The 20762-nt window shown below is 40.3% G+C and overlaps 1 protein-coding gene across 1 annotated transcript in view; it reads right to left on the reverse strand.

Annotated features, from left to right (window-relative positions):
- Positions 1-20499, reverse strand: part of LOC135255282 (transmembrane protein 263-A-like) — a 69418-nt gene extending 48919 nt beyond the window's left edge. The window contains exons 1-2 of the mRNA XM_064336235.1: positions 20303-20499; positions 18878-18980 (exon numbers count right to left, since the gene is read on the reverse strand). Of these exons, the coding sequence (XP_064192305.1) occupies positions 18878-18980; positions 20303-20308 (109 nt within the window). The 5' untranslated portion in view covers positions 20309-20499. The remainder of the gene's footprint in view (positions 1-18877; positions 18981-20302) is intronic.
- Positions 20500-20762: the final 263 nt, after the last annotated feature.

Below are 20762 nucleotides of genomic sequence, written 5' to 3' on the forward strand. Positions count from 1 at the left end.
TTTCCACATTTGATATTTTCAACATTACAGCTGAAAATGAAGGGAGGGGGTAAAAGAAATCCTGGAATGGTTGATCAAAGGTTTTTGTTAAGTTCAGAGGAGACTTAAGTTTTATAATAGAATTATAAATGTATTTAACAAGGCATATGATCGTCAAAAGCAGCTGTGGTCATGAGGCTCTTTGGGTTCATAGTTTTACATTGAAACTAGTTTGGGAGAGATGGGGGGGCAGTAAAACTTAGTTTTCATATTTCACTCTTTGTTTCAGTCCACTTCATTTTTCTCTCAGTTTAAAGGTGGTCAACAACAACAACAAAAAAAATGTTAAGCTCAAAAGCATGGTTACTACTTGACAACCATACATCAACTTATCTTTAAATCACTCCATGAAACATTATTCTTGAAAGATAAGCAGTGCAATATATTAGCCCTGAAAAACTACAACTATATAGCACTATTCTGAGTTGCAGTGCACTCTTCAAATTACATCATTTTTGGTGCAATTTGTACACAAATTCACAGCAGTGTTTCAAATGTTCCTTCAGCACTACAGGCCATCACAAATCCTGTCCATTACAATCATACCAGTTTCCCTGTTTATTCTGTCCCTGTCATTGCAACACGGTTTACTGGAGAAAACATTAATTACTGTACCACTTGAATATAGATGACATGTACATCATTCCGATCTAAATAATTTGCAGTGCTACATGCCAGTCTTCATGCCCAAGAAAACAATCTGGTGTTAAATATGGCAAGAACTACTGCTTACTGGCAAGAACTACTGCGCCCTAGAATTTTTAGCATCTGTCTGTCATAACGTCAGTATTTCCCTACAGTAATCTATGAGCGTAAAGAGAGTGTGGGAAACTAAAGAGGAGTTAAAAGGCTGAATTTGTGGTTGAATTTCAATGTGCCTGTGAAGTGCATCAGGGGCATGCTTTTTTTTTTCTTTTCCTGATTGATGTGATCCATCAGCCTCACATCAATGCTAAACCTTATTTGTCTCCGTGACACGGCATCTGCGTGGGAGTGGAGGTACACATTACATACTGGGTCACCTGAAGGAGAGCTTCTGGGAAACTCAAGCTTTGGTACAGACACCCAGTGTGGGTCCGCAACCTCGAAACACTAACCGTGTTCTTACAGGACAATGGGGAAAGCAGGAACACGCATCCTTTGTTTTATAATGCTGGGTGTGGGCCCAGAATCAATGCTGTTCCATTCCACATTTAGCACAGTGTTAGGATGAAGACGGATTTTCCCTCTTAATTCTCTGCCGTCTCTTTATCTAATCTACATCCATTCTTTCCAATTCCATGTCTCTCTCTCTCTGACTGGTCCTAATGTCAGTCCTAATGGCGTGGGCTTGAGCAGGCATGGGTGAAGTGACTTGCATTTTCTCCTGCTGTACATTCAGCACTCCGTAGGCATTCCTTTGTTAATACCAATGATTAGGGTATGCCGTTTCGTCCAATCGCTACAATACTATTCCCTGCTGGTTTTAAGGCCTTGAGCGATTTGCCTGCTTCACCTGATGGAGCCCATGAACCACTGCAGTAGGGCTTCGCTCCGAGCCCGATGGCTGCAGTGTGGCACCGCATGCAGTTCTGCCTCAGCTCCCATTTCATTCCCTTTTACTTAAGACGGAAACAAAGAAAGCCAAAGATTTTCATGACAGCCAAATTAATGCATTTGATTCTGATCTTGGTGAACGCTACTTTGTAAATGTGGTTATTACACCGTGATGAAAGAAATGGAACTAAATATCTATGTCTTTGTAATTATAATTTGCTATGCTGCTAAATGATACATTTTAATCATTGACTTTAGGTGTACCGTCAAGTAGAATTGGCTTTCCTTTAACCGTTTAATCCCACTTAAAACCTAGGCTTTTTTGTAAGATGCCCCCCTGTCTTATATAAAACATATTATCTCCAAAACAATATATATAGCATAAAAGTATACTATGCAGGTTTCACACTAAATAAAGACTCTTTACATTAAGTATATGATTCTGATCAAAAGGCACTCTGTTTAGCACAGTGGTAACCCAACCTGTTCCTGGAGATCTGCCATTCTGTATATTTTCATTTCAACCCTAATTTGGCACACCTGATTCTACTAATTAGCAGCCCAACAAGATCTGTAGCTGCCAAATGAGGTGTGCTTTGTTAGGGTTGGAGTGAAAATCTTCAGGATGGTATATCTCCAGGAACAGGGTTGGTTACAATGGTTTTTATATTTCAGAGATTGCATTCATTTCGATCGTATCGAACCGTATCGTATCGTGTTGATGTGTATCGTATATCGCCAAAAAGTTTTAAAATATCAAGATTTTTTTTTTTAGAGATATTGCCCAGCTCTTATCTCTAGAGTTTTGACAAATGCAGACGGGGGTTTTTTTTTTTTTTTTTGCATCAAAGTGCAAAGAGTCTAAGCTTTACAACAGTATACGGGTCATACCGCTGCACCTTGAATCAAAGCACGATAAAAGCAAAAATTTAAGACAATGTTATTGTTAGACGCAGGCGTCATGGCCATTGGACTTAAAGGGTTTAATTCAGACTGAACAGGTACATTGGCTCGTGTCAAAAAAAGTTTAATTTCACTTGAATATAAAAGCAATCATCTGGCATGTTATTCACAAACATTGACATCAACAGATTTAGCATTATGCAAAACCTCCATGCCAGTTATAATCACAGATTCATAAAGGCAGCAGTTGACTGATCACAGTGATGGTATCAGGTGAACGTTGCTTTGTTCCTTTCCGTAAAATAGCGAGCAGGTAATGAAATCTAGTGGAAACGCTGTGGGGAAACCAGTAGAGCGTATGTAGTGGTGGGGAGCACACATCCAAAAAACATTAAGAAGGTGCAGGGTATAATAGCATAGTGCACAGCAAAAGAGGGCACACACACTGTTAATAAAGCTCGCTAATTTGTTTTGTTATTTGCACGTTTCGCCCCAGCCAGATCTTTGTCAGGTATGTCATTAGAAATGCTCTTAACGCTGAAATCCAATAAACATGGCAAATGCTCATTCAAATTTAACGATTTTGCTTATACTGCAGCCAAAATGCCACACAGGTTATGCAGTTCTGTGAAACTTTGTACTAGCAGAATTCAATGATTAGTTGCACGTCTATCCATTCACATTGCAATGGCCTGACGTGCAACATTATGTACAGGAAGTGTGTTGTGATACAGTGTGTGTGTGGCATGTGAGGGGGTGGGGGGGGGGCAGCTGGGTAGCTCAAACAGTAAAAGAGCTGCTTGCAACTCATGAGTGAGAACAGTCACAGTCTCATCCGGCTGTCAGTCACTCTCTCATAATTTACACACACACACTCACTTTTTATTTATTTATTTGGGATCTTCAATCCCACCCGAATTTGGAATGTCCAATTCGCGAGCTATGTACAAGCATGCTCATATACAGCTCCTGCTGCCGGCCTGCACTGTCAATCTCTAAACCTGCATAACCCGATGACAGACACACCCCTCTATTATCCTGGCTAGCCTCTCTCCCTTTGCAACAGGATTGGCCCTGCAAAGTGCACATCTCTTTATTAGATAGAGGCATCTGCAAAATAATAGAAAATGTTTTTAAAAATGTGCAAAATGAATAAAAACTTTATCTTTTAGTATTGTGTATTAAATATTAATCTCCCATAATCTTCCATAACCTATCTGCAAAACAATGCACAAAATAACAAATTATGTCATTCAGTAAAATGGATGAAATTCTGGCAAAACAACTAAATTTGTTTCTGAAGGACATGGCCACGTTGTTGAATGATACATTTCCTGCATAATCATTTCTAATAGGCAATTCTTGGCCTGTGTTCAAAACGTTTAAAAGGGTTAGCTTTTACCATAACTTTTAAACATGAATTTCATATGCGATCAAGTATATTTTAATAAATTAGGTCTATGACCACTTTCTGGATGTTATCCTGAATGACACGCATTTTCTCGCCACTTTCTGCCAGAGTGCAAGCAGGTGTAATTATCAAAAAATTGGGAAAGAATTACTGGCATTGACTCAGCTGTTAGTGACCTTCAGGCGGCCTCTTTGTGATGCAATTCATTGTCACATGACTGCCATCATAATATGACATAAATGGCCAGGGAATTTAATGATGATGAATGACATTTGATGTAATCCATGTTCATGGGGAAAAGTTGCTTTAATTTTTGATATCTACGACAAAATATATCTTGATCATTCTTTTATATGCTGTCAAGCACATTTCTTAAATTATGCCAGGCGTGTTCATTTCTTTTTTTCATGATGATTTTGTAAATTTTAAAATGATTTTTCTTGTTTGATTTTTAGTGTGAACACAGTTACTGACATTTTAGAACTTCAACACTGTAAAATTAACGGAACAGATAATGGTTTAACAAAAACAATTACACTATTTAATAAAGCAAATGGGCTTAACTGAATCAAAGTAACGTTTATCACAGGAATCATAAGTGGATAAAATTCATTGCATGCGGACACAAATTCACATGGCATGTCATTGACCCACATACAGTGCTAGGCTAATGTGATAAATTGATATACACGCGCTGCATTTAAACATATTCTGAATGGACGTACAATGCATGAAGGTATTAAAACAGCAAGTCAGACTTCAGTGTTAGCTTTATGCGTGATGTTATTGAAAAATGAGATGTAGAAGAGAGCACATTAAAAAAGAACCTACCAAGGAAGGCTACATTAACAATGAAGGCTAATTAGAAATCACATATGATCCAACTCCATTGTTTCCCATGTTTCTAAACAAGCATCACCAAAAATAAAATTTTTTCCCAATTTATGATATACCAGTAATATATCCACCTGACTATGCCAATGACTAGCAGGTGGTATTTTTATCATCACAAGCTCCTTATATGAATCATCTTAACGACGTGCAAACAATAAAACGAGATATCCTCAAAGCTAATGTCAGAAATGTAAGTAATGATAGAAACTGTAGAAATCTTCTCATCTCATACCTTTTTAATACATTTTGAATGATTATTTCATGTGTTGAATACAACTCTGTCCATTCTCTGTCATAACAAAGAAACAGACAAAAAAGACTTCAAAGAAATGTGTCAGCAGTATGCCTTAAAGCCAATTTGCAGATGAGTGTGACATGCAAGGTACTGTATATTCAATTATTCAGGAGTTCAGTACCCAGTGAACAAACACAGAGACAAACTCAGTGATGTCCTTTCAAACAAGAGCCCGTGTCTTGGGCCCCCTATCACAACAAAAGTTCTACCTGCGGGTGTGGCTCTATGTTTCATTTTATCTCAGAAAACATTCATCGCGCTCTCACCAAAATAAAAGCACAAATCCTAACAACAACACCAACACTAAAGTCGAAGTAATTAACAAGAAACCTTCAAGGTTTTCATACCCTGCTTCTGCTTCGGGTCAAAAAAAGAGCTAAAATACAGAATGCCCTGGATAATGGAAAGGATTAACTTCCTTAATACCCAGACTATTTAATATATTGGTGACGTGCCTGCAATGCCTGATATAAAGCCTTGTGTACCAGGACTGTGAGCAGGTGCAGAGCAGTGTGAATGCTAAATTAATGTAATAGCACACTATCAAAAAAGAAAATGGCAGCCTTGTGTGACAGTCTTTATGGGCACTCAATGCAGCAGCCTTTTTGCGTGCAGTGGACTGCAATACGAAATGACATTAGAGGTCTTAGGCCCCAGAACACTGCAGGCTCCTAATGTAAGGCCTTTTCAGTTCATCAGGACAGGAAACAGTGACCCGGCCTGCTGAACTGCACATTACGGTTAGAGTTGGGAATAATACAGTCGGAAAATCGAGACCCACAGGGCTCTCCCCGATGCACAGAGTGGTATCTGCAGCAGAGCATGATGGGGGGAAAGCACTCCCGTTCGCTGCTCGCCATCACAGCAACTGTGGAAATAAGTATTCTCAGACTGTTGTGGAAAAGTAGGGCATTTGAGGAAGCTCAACGCAAGGATCCTATAAGCTAACGTCTCTCATCCATCCCTCCCCCCTCCCTCCACCCCCTTCGCTCTCCCTTGCGCCCCTGAGGAATGCTTCACGAAGGTTAGCCCTGTCAAGATAAGTTCATATGTACCGGCTTGTTGTAAGCGTATTTTTCACAGCCATTTGCATGCTGGCTTCTATTAACTCATGGTTTGACTCCAGGGACCAGAGAGGCCAAATGGTCCATGATTGCCGCATCAATCCAGAAAAACACCAGGCCAGAGGAGGGACGCAAATGGGACATGGGACATGATCTAAAGCGCCATTTTGTCTTTATCAATGTCAGGGGTGTAGTGGATCTTCAAATCCACGGTTCGGGCTAAAACCATGGTTCTCCTCGTTTCTCCTTTTCTATTGCTGTTAAAAAAAAGGAAAGAAAAAAAGGCAATAGCTACTTCTTTCTTTACTAATGTGTTTTTTTAAATCAATTATAAGTTAGAACATAAAGAACATTTACTGACCTTATTCAAGATCATTAAAATAACCGCTTCACTTATATCTTGCATTATTCCATGAAAAACAGTAATTAATCATTAAAAACTAAGAAAAAAATATGCTTCAAGTAAGTTTGAACTTCTTTCGCAGAAAAAAGAGAATGTCCGTTCTCAGCCGAGTGGGTAGCTCTCCGTTATGAAACAGTGTCCCCTGCTGTGGACATTTTTTGATTAGCCATCTTAAAGAAATGAAACCAGTGCTGCTGCTGAGCTTCATTTGTCACAAGATGACATCTAACGCAAAGTTGGCTCTAGCCCTCCTCCTTCCACAACGCGTCCCTCTCTCTCACTGGAGGTGAAGGGCATTGGGACAAACCCTGGCTGCCTGGCTGTGACTACTTCCTGGACAACTGTGGCTGGCACTAAATCTAGTAGCGAAGTTGCCAAGCTGGTAACACTGAATGAACCGCTGGTTCCTGTTTGCTAACTTCTATTTAGCTAATAAAATTTGCTAAATAAATTTGAAGGAGATACTCTGAGCATATACATTCAAAGTGACTATAAAGGGGCAGAAAATAGCTAAACTAACCATGAATTATCATAGAGGGGTGTATCCACTACACATACACCACATATCTATTCAAAGTAATGTCAATGACTATAATTACACACATTTCATGTCAGACATCAAATCTGTATTGTAAAAAACCTGAAGGTTGTATGGAGCATGGTTGGGACCGCCCCGACACAACTTCCCCCTCAACTCTTCCCAAAGCGTACCACCCACCAGTAAACAAACACACGTGGCTATTGTGGCTCCATCTGTATATCAAGGGCATCCTGGGATGGGAGTGTTATCAGGCAAATAAGGCTGTATATGTATGAGCCACAGAAGCCTCAATCTGCTCAACTGAGAACTGCGCTAGCAACCAGTTTCAGCAATTTGGCCAAGCTAAGAAGACTGTGGTTATTATTCTGAAAGCTGTCCTGTTTTGTGAAATAGTTACTGCACATGTTTGCACTGAAAGTGCCAGTGTAGCCACAGCTCTTCAAAAAGCAACCATTTCTTCTGAATTACACCATTTTTAATAAAATGACATCATGACTCATGACATTTGTGCATCCAGGGAGGGCACATACAACGGGTAAATTTGGCATGCTAGCAATGCAAATGGAGGCTAGATAATGAAATGAAAACTATATCTCTATAGCTCACATCAGGAGTTTTAAAGCTTTATATAGAACACTACACAAATAGGTGAGGATTGGCCAGATTGAGCATTTATGCAAAGGGGTTGAAGAACCAAAAGTGCAATTGCTCTTATTTTCAGAACCTGGTTCTTAGCCTTAAAGTGATTATCAAATAAAAAGACATTTCACACTTCATTTTACTATATTAGTGAGCAATGATGACTACCCATTTTAGTGCTCATGCACACCAGTTGAGTATAAATGATACGCTCCACCAGAAGTGGGTTTTCTTTCTAAACTGCTTTTTTATAAACCTATTTTTAAAAGCATTTAAGCATTGTTTGGCCCGTATTAAACAATGTATTACAGAATGCATTGTAAAATCAAACAATATCTAAATATGCCTCGCACACTGGGCACTGATATAGCAGTGGTTATGTCCTTCAAACAAAGCATGGCCGCAACGCAAAAAATGGACTACAGAAATAAGTGACAGTGATGACCTTTAGTGGTTTACAACCCTCTGTGGGGGGAGGGGGATATGTGGTGCTGTGACCCCATAGGTTATGTAAATTGAGACTCCTGCCGTGAGTCCCTGTGGAAGACACTCTGATTGGTCTTCACTCTGGCACAGCGAGGCTTCCCGCCGCAGTTGGACTGCAGTGCCTCTGCAGCTAGTTCCATTAAACTGCTGGTCCTGTCAGGAGGCTCCCATCACACAGTGCCTCGGTCACTGAGTCTTATAGAGAAGGAGGGGGGGCCAGACTGACAATCAGTTCAACCAGGATCCCTTCTTACTCATACGAGGATCACCCTGTCAGCAGCGTCAAAGAAAAGTCTCAGGTAGGCTCACCCAGTGCACGGTTGTCTAAACATCTCACCTGATTGGCATTACGGCGGTGATGATGATGATTAACGGCGCTAACGACTTCGCCGCCCACCACTGTGATTAATTCTAGTCCTGACAAAAGCAAATAAAATCCAAAATCTAGCAGCGTTTCACTGTCGAGTGACTTGGCATCCTTCATGTACATCCAAAATTCATTGCGGTGGTGCAGTGGGGGGGTGGGGTGGGATGGGGGGGGAGTGGGGAGGGGGGCATCTGAGCGGACAGCGTGGCACACGCACGTCTCCAGCGAGGGCCGAGCGCTGACAGTCCATTCGTCACAGTTACACACAACATCAGACTGCCCCCCCCCGGCCCCCCGAAACGGACTGTATCTGTCAGAATGATGGAGCAGGCCCAGCGTCACCAGAAAACTTGACAGGTGGGGGGAAAAGTCAATACAATCTAATTTCTGATATTAATAACTTGTAACGGCACATGTTCTTCGCAGTACCCTTCAGAACAACTTTGGAAAGTCACAGAGGCCAGTTACAGGCCATTTGGTTGCTGTTGTCATGACAAAAAACATGTAGTTCTCAGAATACAGTTTGCCAGTGCTGTGAGAATGTTATGCTCTTGCCGACTTTCTAGAGTAGCTGCTAGCTGGTGCCCTTCACTGTCAGCTGTTTTGTGTGTTCCCGTAAGGTTGTAAAATAACTGTGCAAGTCTGCAAAATAAGGTCAATGTTGTCTCCTTATCAAGCACAGAGTTTCGAAGCAGTCAAAGTTAGTGGAACTTCACATCTACTGAACAACGACTGGCAAGTTTGACTAGTAAACAAAATTGGTATGGTAAATAGTCGGCACATTTGAAGTCTGCCCTGCTGGTTCAAGAGCTGATAAGCTTTCGGTCTCAGGCACGTTTAATTCAGGTTTGATGGAAATGAGAATCTTAGTTTCTCCATGAAAAACAGAATTATCAAAACAAGACTTGGCCTGAAAAGGTACTGCTTAACTCAAGAATGGATAAAAGGTAAAAGATGAAAGAAAATCTCCAACCTACCAAGTCAATGATGAAAAAAAAAGCCAAAATGAATGTTCAGGTTTGTTCTTTTGTTTTGCATGCTTGTAAAGACACATAAATATTGTTAGTTCAAGAGTGTTTCTCAGAGAATACACTTCCTATGCAAGCTATTAGAGCACTATAATTAATAGATAATCATGCTTATAAAACCCCACTTAATTCAAGGTTACATAACATACTGAAACACAATTATTCATACAGTAACAGAAGGCATTCTGATAATAGGCATTCTGATAATATATAAACCATAAAACCAGTGATATGTCTACATTCTTATACACACTGCACTTAAGAGCCAAAAATGTTGTAGACTGTGGCGGTATTAAATACCGTAAAATAAAAAACATTGTCAATTGCTACGGTGCATATTTGCTTTTCAAATTCAAGCATTAAAAATAAGGATTAGACTGGGGGATTCTATAAGTGGAAGGTAATGTCTGGGCACAGAACTCAGCATCCTACAGAGCGTTTTCTATTTTAATAACCTACGGTCCAGGGAAAGCAGATTTGCACTGGTTCTTATACCTTTAATCCTCTTTACAACCAAGTAAATGAGGAGTAACCAAAGCAGAAAATCATTTATACTCAGTAGACTTCCAACAAAGGCTTACATTTGGCTCTGGGGCCTCCACTGTACTGCCTTCAGAAGGGATGGAGAACATAAAAGCATCCATTTGACTTCAGAGCTGTCAAATGTACCACATAGTAGATATCACCATAACAACTGATACGAACAGAAACTTTTCCAGGATATAAACTAGTGGAGTTTCATGACACCATTATTTTTATTATTTCTTTTTTGAGAGGTGCGTGACTATCGACGAGTACAAACGGCATCCTGTTGATATGAATAATATTTTTTAGCCGTGAGGAAGATGAGGGCTATGGATGCGCGGCGACGCGACCGCGTGCGTTTCCTCCTCTGAAATGTTCTTTCCAGCCGAGGCTTCGAAATGTAGCCTCCTGGCTCTGCAATCCTCAGAGGGCACGTTGCTGACATCAATCACAATCAATTATTCAGCACTTCCTTCTCCCTCGCAATACTGCGGAACATAACTCTCCAGGCCAAACTGAATTCAGCAGAGAATCTGTTTGGTACGCTGCTGCCCGCACCCTCCTCTCAACTCCAGAAGACCGCATCCTTTACCAGCGCACACACAGTACAGACCGTTTTTCTTTTCCAGCTTAACTGCTACGCGTGCTGATCTGAAACAGCCTGGGCCCGGGCTGGGAATACTCCCACGTAAAGGAAGGATCTCTCCGGAATCTACAGCCCAGGAGGCGGACCCAACCCCAGAGGCCAGCGACCCTGAGCCGTAACCGAACGCCCACTGCCCTGCGTTGATCGTAGGACCTCCCACCTGCTGCGGTTATTCTCCTTCAGAAATTGGCGCAGGTGACCCTTCAACCTCAAAAAGCTACGTTAGCTGCAAGCCTAGCAACCACACACAGCGTTTGCCAATAAAACTGTGTAGGGGGAAGGGTTAAGTATTGTTCTGTTGGGCAAAACGGTCCCTGATCACAGAAATAACAGCCTGGCTAAGACCTCCAGACAGGTGGAGGATTTTACAGCAGAAGGAATCGTGGAGGATGGCTTCTGCTGTCAACATCTGACAGACCTGCTAAGGTCAGCGATGACCTCTCCCTGCCCCCGCAAGCAAGGATCGCCCTACATCCAGGAAGAGCCACAGAGCGCCGAAGGATCGCCCGCCCACATCAAACTGAGCTCCTCCACGGCACATCGCAGTTTATCATTACAGGCCCACAAAATCCACTGTTATGGCCGTGTCCCGAGAGTGGCCACTCAGGGCACTGAGGAGAGACAATGATGGAGGTTTTTAGAGCTTTTCAGAGGTTACAGCACCTGAATTACACTAGGAATCGCAGTCGACTGAAGTTGCCATCCAATCAATAACTAAAACCAAACAGCAGGGACTGCAAGACTCATCTGTGGCACGGTGAACTCAGCCGAACACCCCGACGTGCTGCCACGGCAAACCCAAAGCCCAACGAGTTCAGGCCTCAAACCTTGAAAATACTGCCTCAATTTAGTGACAGCAAATGTGAGAAGCATTTCACTCTATTCTGTCAACTATTCTATTTGATTAAAGTGAATTTAAATCAACGTTATTTCAAAGCACTTTTCAAACAAGTTTGCACAAAGTGTTTCCCAGAGAGAACAGACATTGAAATTGAAAAGAACCAACAAACAAAATACAGACAAATTAAAATCCAGAGGAAAATAACAAGCACAAATAAAATTTAAAAAACTTAAAAGTAGAGGTTGTCTGTGTTCCCCTAATATAACCATTAAAGTTAAAAGTTTTTATTTAAAGACATACTGTTCCTTTTTCTACAAACTGTTTTCTTATTCTGTTTTTATTTTGACAAGGAATTCAGTAATCTGGGGGTCCACACAGAAAAACATAAATCATCCATTGTCCTCAATCAAGCTTCTGTGACACAGTAGAGACCCTAAAATTCTTATCTAAGCCGACTGGTTGGGTCATTAGGTGATAACAATGTATGTACTTGGGAGGCCACATGGGGTTTATCGTGAATTTGGTTACCATGGCGTGCACCCAAGGCTCCTGGATATACAATAAAATCCAGCAATCCCTGAGTCTGCCAAGGACCACAAAAAGTCTGTACTACAGATTATATGGCAAATGAGAGATCTGTGTAAGGCCTGCCAAGTAAATTCTGACAAATTCATGAAGACCAATGGTGTTATTGCTTAAGAACTTATAAATCTAACCAAAAATCCAATGCTCTGAAGCTCAACTTTATAAAGTCATCCCTTCAGGCTATATTGAGGTATACACTGATTGCGGGACTGAAAAACAGAACGGGCTTGTTTATTTACACCGTCCAAAATATGGCATTGAAAGCCTCCCAGAAATTTCTACAATCTTCTGACTGAGACAGCAGCTTTCATTTTCATATCGCTGGTATGTGTTCTAAATGTATCGACAGATCTATCTATATTATTTATATCCATTTATATTACTTTGGTATTTCACTGAAGTGAGATTACAAGGCATCATTTCAGAGAGAGTGGATAAACAAAACAAACATCATTTAAGGTCAGAAGTCTGTGACATCAAACAAAGAGAGGCATGTTTAAACAACATTAGTCGGATGCCCTTCATAACAGCCATAATTTTGCAGGGTGTGTGTTTGCACATTAATAAGGCAAACAGTAATGATTTCACACTCTTACAGGACATATGGGAGGAGAGAGCGTGTGCACTGACGACTTGTTTATCATCACGAGATCGCACCAGACATAACGACACTGGCTGGTGGCTGACTGAACACAAAGAGCTGTAAAATTATGCTCCAACCACCTCCTACCCTGCAGTTTGCCAATAAACACCTCTCATGTACCTTTGCGTGATTTTCCTCATTATGCAAATGATTTGGGTGCAGTTTATCACATGATTACAATGAGCGAATATTCAGAACACAAAGAAAAAAATGTCTTCCATTTGTAACAACAATCTCAAAAAGCTAAGTTGTACATTGTAGGTTATGTCTACACTGCAAAAAAATTGAGAGTTCTAATGCTGAATATTGCAGGCCTCTTTTGTAATAATGTAAAGCAATAGAGTGGACTAAAATGAAAACATGAATCAGAAATCAGTGATAGAAAATCAACACAAGGAAAATGATGACACAAACATGTCGGGTGATATTGGCAAAAATATATTTTGATTAATCATTGCAAAACTATATTTAAAATGAGATAATGTTCCACAGGAGCTCGCTTTGCAAGCGTGCAATGAAGCATGTACAAAACTAACATCAGTCAGACTGCTACAATCATCATTATATGATTTCAATATGTAAGTGTAGACAAATTACTTTGCTTAGGTATCTAGCTAGATAGCAGTACATGTCCCCTGTAGCCAGAATAAAAGTAAGAATAAAAAAGCCAATGCAGAAATACTACAGCACCAAGACCTTCAAACTGTAACAGTAAAAAAAACTAATCATGGGGCTCTCCGGGTTTTCTGAATGTATTATGCACTGCAGAAATTGCACAATTATAATCAAACGAGACCCCATTCCTGCACACTTAAAGAGCCAGACAAATCTGAAATAAACATTTTAGCAGTATTTTACATGATCATAGTCCATTTGCTATGTTTTGAAAAAATTCCATTGAACACTGCATGTCTCTAGGACATGCTTTACATGCATGCACTATATGATTAAAGGTATCTGGACACTTCTTGGTCTAGGACTGTTTTCCATGGTTTGGGCTAGGCCCCTTAGTTCCAGTGAAGGCCAATCTTAACGCTACAGCATACAATTACATTCTAGACGATATCGTGCTTCCCCAACAGTCTGCCAACTTCGAGCCAGGCCTAATCGCCCAATTGGTTCCCGACCTCACTAATGCTCTTCTGGCTGAATGGAAGCAAATCCCTGCAGCAATGCCCCAACGTCTATAATAAAGCCTTCCCAGAAGAGTGGCGGTTGTTATAGCAACAAAGGGTGGACCAACTCCATATTAATGCTTAAAATTCGGGATGAGAAGTTAGATGTCAGGTGTCCACATACTTTCAGCAATGTGGTGTATCTTTATATGCATTTATGTACTGTACAGTATCATTCTAAAGCAGCGCCAGCTGAAAGTAGTCTCGTTTGCCCTAGTTTGACATCTTCTCAAGAATATCATAGAGAAGAATATAGCCTAATATATAACGGTGTAATTTAGTGACAAAGTAAACATGCAACCATTTTGTCCTGCAGATCATAAAAACTATTAACATAAATGATAGACATCAGAGCTGAAGTATGGAGGTGACATTGCTTTGATAATGATCGCATGTCTTGGAAATGGAATTCACACAGCCAACTACTGTTATCTCATTTACTGTAAGTCAAACGCAGTATTTGTGTATCAGATATCTGAGCCTCCCTGAGAGCAAAGATAATTAATTACAGTGAGATTTACGGATTCACATTTATCACTTGATCACATTTATGTACGATTAAACGAACCGTGATGCTGTGGAGTGGCAGAAGGTTGCTCTGAATCACCCTTCACTTTCCTTTCTCTCTGCCATTAATAACACATAAGCTAGTTCATTCTGATTTTTTATTGAAATTGTCCCCATGCAACTCTTCCCTTTATTGTTCATTATTAAAATAGGTCTAAAAAACTAAAATACACACTGAATATATCACATCTCCATCACTGCTATAGGAACTTAAAAAATAAAACTGAAGATGTCAGACTATAACATGAATACAATATTAAGGCTTCCAGATATTTTTTTTTTGTCTCTGCATACATTTTTAAAGGTTTTAGTACCACCTACTGGCTGTGACTAAATGTGAACTAAAACATGGTATTACTACAATCAAACGAAGAGAGGCCTGGTTTTGTGTGGGCTTTCTTCTGTTCCAGTCTAGCTGGGCCCTCAGTTCTCCTGACAAATTCTGTATTTAGAACACAGCATCAATTAAATTGAATAAAACTGTGAATTTTAAAAAATCCACTCATCCTCTCTGGATTTTAATTCTCCCACTGCAGTGTCAACATAAAACGAATCATTGCTTTTTTACTGCCTTCTACACATACGTCTGAGAGTGAGACCAAAATGTTAAATGTATAAAAACTTAAAACAGTTGAAGTTTTAGTAGCCTAAGGCAGAGTGAGAAGAGGTCATAAAACAGAAGGTTTGAACATTCCCGTTTATTTAATCATATTTTTACTGAACATCTTTTCCCCCACATTTACGCTTCTCATCATTTTTGAATGGTCAGTCCCAGTAGTAAGTCAACCGCACTGACATGGCATTGGAGGACTGCACCCCTTGTGCAACTGGTGGAGGCAGATTACAGGCACTCAATGGACCAGGGTAGTCAGGCGAGGAGTACCCTGCCAAATGAAACCTCTGCAGGACTCCCGGCCACTTGGCAGTCTGGTCTGCCATTTGGTCAGGATTTTGATTCCAGTCCCCCAGGCGCACCCACTGCGCCAAAGACAGGTACTTCAGCTGGTCTCACCACCTGAGATCCTGATCATACCCTAATCTTAGGCACAGGCTAGAGGCGTTTACTGCAATACAGCAGTTATCTTTTATGGCTCTCTTACAATTCTGACCATGAGCTCAAGAAAGGACTTCTGTCAATGGACGTCAAATATCAATACCACGTGCTGTGTTCAATCTAAAAGCACACGACACACAATGCGTCTGTTTACACACCAGGTTTTAGACCAACTGTGTGACTGTAGACTGTCCTCCAGAGGATCTTTATATATTTTACTGCAATTTCAACTATGATGCAGAAGAAAGGAGCACAGGAATGACATTAGCTAGGTACCGAGCACACTGACCATTCTGGAACAAAAGACTGATCTTTAGTGGGCCAATAGCTCTGCTCAGGAGATAAATATAAAAACTTAGGTACCAATTGTTTCTCCCGCTTTAATTCCCTTCCCACCATGTGTAAGAGAGAGAGAGAGAAAGACAGAGAGGTAGGTAAAGATGGGTGTATAAAAACACTTCAGGCTAAGTGATTCACAGTTTTCATTAAATGAGAAAACTACAGATTGGTTCTTAAGTATAAAAAATAATGTAAAGGGAAATTTCACTTTGGCATAACTCAAGTAATTTTGTGGTGCTCACTAACCACGGAGGATAATAGGTTGATAAAAAAATAGTACTAACGTCAAACGGTCACAAGTTTTTTTGAATATCTAATGTATTTTCAAGGCTTTATTGCCCTATAACAGCACAAGAAGATCCAGAAAACGATTCTTAAAAATAATTTCTGACCTCACGACGCTAGTATTTTCTTTTATCGACCCATTATCCTTCATAGTTAGTTTGTGTTTTAAAATGATTCATTTTGGTGTGGTCGCAAAAAGGAATGGGAACAAACAGGAACTGGGAAAACCAGGAGGAACGGCGCTGCCATTAACTGTCAACAGGAACAGCTCATGTTGCTCATATTCCCACTATGCAAATACAATCTCCACAAAATGACGTGTCATACCAAAATGAAATATCCCTTTAAATTAACAGTGATGACATACACTACATGGCCAAAGGTATGTAGACACCCAATCTGATTAGTGGATTCGGCAACGTCAGCCACACCCATTGCTAACAGGTTCATAAAATCAAGAATGCAGCCACGCAATCTCCATAAACAAACATTGGCAGTAGAACGGCTCGTACTGAAGAGCTGAAGAGCAGTGACATTCAACGTGGCACTGTCATAGGATGCCACCTTTCCAAAAAGTCAGTTCATCAAATGTCAGCCTTGCTAGAGCTGCCCCAGTCAACTGTGCAACTGCTGTTACTGTGAATTGAAAACGTCTAGGGACAACAACAGCTAAGCCGTGAAGCGGTAGGCCCACCAGCTCACAGAACGGGACCACCAAGTGCAGAAGCACGTAAAAATAGTCTGTTCTCGGTTGCAACATTCACTACCTGAATAGTGGCAATTATGAAGTTTGGTGGAGGATGAATAATGATCTCAGTCTGTTCTTCATGGTTCGGGCTAGGCCCCTTAGTTTCAGTGAGGGGAAATCTTAATGCCACAGCAAATCATGAAATTCTAGACTATTGTGTGGTTCCAACTTTGTGGCAACAGTTTGGGGAAGGCCCTTTCTTGCTTCAGCATGACAATGCCCCCGTGCACAAAGCGAGTTCAATAAAGAAACTGATTTGCCGAATTTGGTGTGGAAAAACTTGACTGGCCTCCACAGAGCCCTGAGCTCAACCCGATCGAAAACCTTTGGGATGAGTTGGAACGCCGACTGCAAGCCAGGCCTTATTGCCCCACATCATTGCCTAACCTCATTAATGCTCTTGTGGCTGAATGCAAGTGAATCCTCACAGCCATGTTCCAAAATCTAGACAAAATGCCTACCCAGAAGAGTGGAGGCTGTTACAGCAGCAAAGGGGGGACTAATGCCATATTAGTGTCCAGGATTTTGGAATGAGATGTTCAACAAGAACATGTGGGTGTGATGTTTGGGTGTCCGCATACTTTTGGCCATGTAGTGTATTTTGAATGAGTAAAACTACAGGAGAAATGGCAATAAACAAGCATTTATCCCTATTTGTGAAATCAAATCCCAACTATCAGGAAGTGCCACATGCAGCTCAGTAAGTCTAAATGGTCATGTCCATGGTCACAATGTGGTGAAAACACATAAACATGGAAGCCAATGCAGTCAATCCAGATCATCCCAGAGGTGCTCTGTTGATTGAATATGGTGGCCAGTCCATCATATGCATATAATTATGGGCCAGATACATGTGCCAGACAAATACTGTGCTTATTCACATGAGGTTTGTGTTTATATTCTGACCAAAATGAGGTGTAAATTGTGGAGTGAGGAAATATTTATAGTGCTGTGTCAACAAGGATTCAGAAAACATATTACTTCCATCCATACTGTACAGTAGCCATCACTAACAGACTTCCAAACCAGTCCACTGATTTCACATAACAGAAAGAACGTAAAGTGCACTGCCAGTCCTAGATTAATCACTGAAAATAACACTGTGCCACTTTGATTTTGGCAGGTTTTTTTAGGAATACCTCTGTGCCAAGGCACAATATGTTAACCAAAGCTGTTTTTTCTCCATCAACCCAACATGTGTATTATAGGCTCTAATGCCTTTGCTGCCTTGTCTTACTGCATTGTAAGTCATCTGGCCCCAAAAAGGAATTCTGCAGCACTATGAAAGATGTCAATAATGAACACATCTAGTGGGCTAAGATGGAGAGATAGGCTGCCTTTGTCATTGTCAGTGACTTCATGAGTTCATCCCACCTTTATATATTTCGAATGCAAAAACATATTGTCAGAGATACTCCTAAGTGTCAGAAAACCAGGGACACTGACATTCCTGCATGAAAATACATTTTCATTTTGGGAGTAATGACCTCTTTTCAGTCTTAACTAGTGAGATTTTTGTTTCTCCAGTCAGCAGTGCAGAAAAACATGACAACCCCTATGATGAAATTCCAAGCCACACTTGATATATCACTTTGAAAAGAGCATCTGATAAATGCCAAAATGCAAATCCAATCAAGTTTTTAATATGCGATGTATTTAAAAATACAACTCAACATATCTCTATGTAAGTTACATATTTATACATAGATCTTTGTGAAGAACCATAGATATTTCACCACAGGTTTTCACGGTTTACTCAGTAAATTTTGGTCTTCTCCTCACCTTTGTGAGAAGGCAGTTATTAACAGTGTTTATCCCATGAATCCACTCTTCTTCTGAGAAGAGAATGAGGCACAGCCTTACCTTCCGGTGGCTCCTCACGCAGATATGGTGGCAGCTCTTCGGTATCGGTGACGTCAGGTGATGAACTGGCTTCCCCCACCTCTTCAGTTTCTGAGCTGGGTCCCTTAAGAAATACGTATGCAGGTAAATTTATGCAGGACGCACAGAGCTACCTATACACTTTAGAAGAGTATCTCATCATATATTACTCAAGATTAAGATTATGGATGGATACAGCTGGATATTAACAGAAGCAATTAAGATGAAGTACTTTGATTAAGTACAACAATAGTGCCCTACTTGGTATATACCTGCAATTTCCTGGTTTAAAGTAGTTTGTTCCCCATAACACCACCCCTCTGATTAACCCCTAATGTCTCAGTAATGATGACCAAAGAATGATGCACAAACAGTGTCATTACTGATCATTTTACCACTATTATGATACGGATATAATCTGCAGGATGAAATAACAGGTCTAGTTTTAATATGTCTGCATAATGATATGTATGCATTAAATTGCAACAGAAATGGCTAAGCATGGTGATAATGTCGTAATTATTATAACCTATGCCAAATGGTGGTTCTGACAGGAAAATGAGGGGGGAAAAAACCTTTATGCCTAAAATAAGAGTAAGTGAAATAGGTGCAATATACTGCGTTATATTATTGTAAATTACATTTAAGTGCGCTCATTTAAATGAAAGAAAAAAGAGTACCTAGTAATAGGCCACTCAGATAACTCCCGTCAGATAACCCAAGACATAAATGCATAATACTAGGCTAGATATATTACAGCTGACGTTACAAACACAGAAAGTGAGTGACTGATGTGGTAAAGCTTAATTTCAGTTTAGCTATCAATTGAATGCCGTAGCAACTCAATAGTGGTAGTTTTACTAGTCATGCGCGTCATTATACTGGTTTTATGTAATGTTAGCTATTATTTGTAGTACTAGGCTACTAACCCTTTTTAGATCTATCTTATAGAAGCATTGTTCGGTTATTTAGTTAAATGATATGAAGCCAGCAAGCTACGATAGAGATGCCACGCCATGATAATATCCCAAGGTACATATGCATCAGTATCAGCTGAGGTAATCAGCAGATAATAAACCAAAGCAACAAGGGCCCATATTAGGCTGCTTACTGTAGCTGCCCTTGTCCAAACCACTGTCTAACGTAATGATACTAACATCCTGCAGCAGTAACAGCTTGGCGTTATGTTCTAAGCCCCTGGTGAGAGCAGGGGTATTTCTCGTTAAACAAAATAATGCCAAAATTTTATTCAGAGTAGCCTTCACTGTAGTTATTTTAACAAACGCATTTTCCAAACATAGATCAATACCATTTTGAATATTATTATTACGACAGTATCGCTGCCAGAAATTGCAACAGCCTAAGATTCCAACGGAAACAAACCGAGCTAGCTACCAACCAACTCACCTTCATTGCTGTAGAAAAGAGTTACAGCTGCACTCTGATATTATTCGTTTGGCAAAGGCGAAAATTTCGAAAGCGCTGTCTCAATAATCACTAACACAACAATCTGGCTGATTAATTCTGTTTTGCGACTTTGCAACAGGAATATCTAGGAAGCTGTCAGAGATATTTTCCTGACTTAATGAAACAGGAAGTGACGTTTTGAATGTTTACAGTTTTCTGTGCGTAAGCATTTAAAATCGACAGAGGGCAGTAGTAAGCTATTACTCTCGGAAATAAGTTGGAAGTATGCATGACGATAAACATTTAATTTCACCGCAATTAATGTAATTCGGTTCTTAATTTTCAACATTACGCTTAACATGAACATCCAAATTTGTTTGATATGTAGGCCTATTTGTTATTCTTTTGTAGAGCATAGTTGTTAGGATCTGTCATGAATGGTAGAAGATTTGAAAGCTTA

Source organism: Anguilla rostrata, chromosome 5 (genome assembly GCF_018555375.3).
Source record: "Anguilla rostrata isolate EN2019 chromosome 5, ASM1855537v3, whole genome shotgun sequence".
In the NCBI taxonomy this organism is placed as follows: Eukaryota; Metazoa; Chordata; class Actinopteri; order Anguilliformes; family Anguillidae; genus Anguilla; species Anguilla rostrata.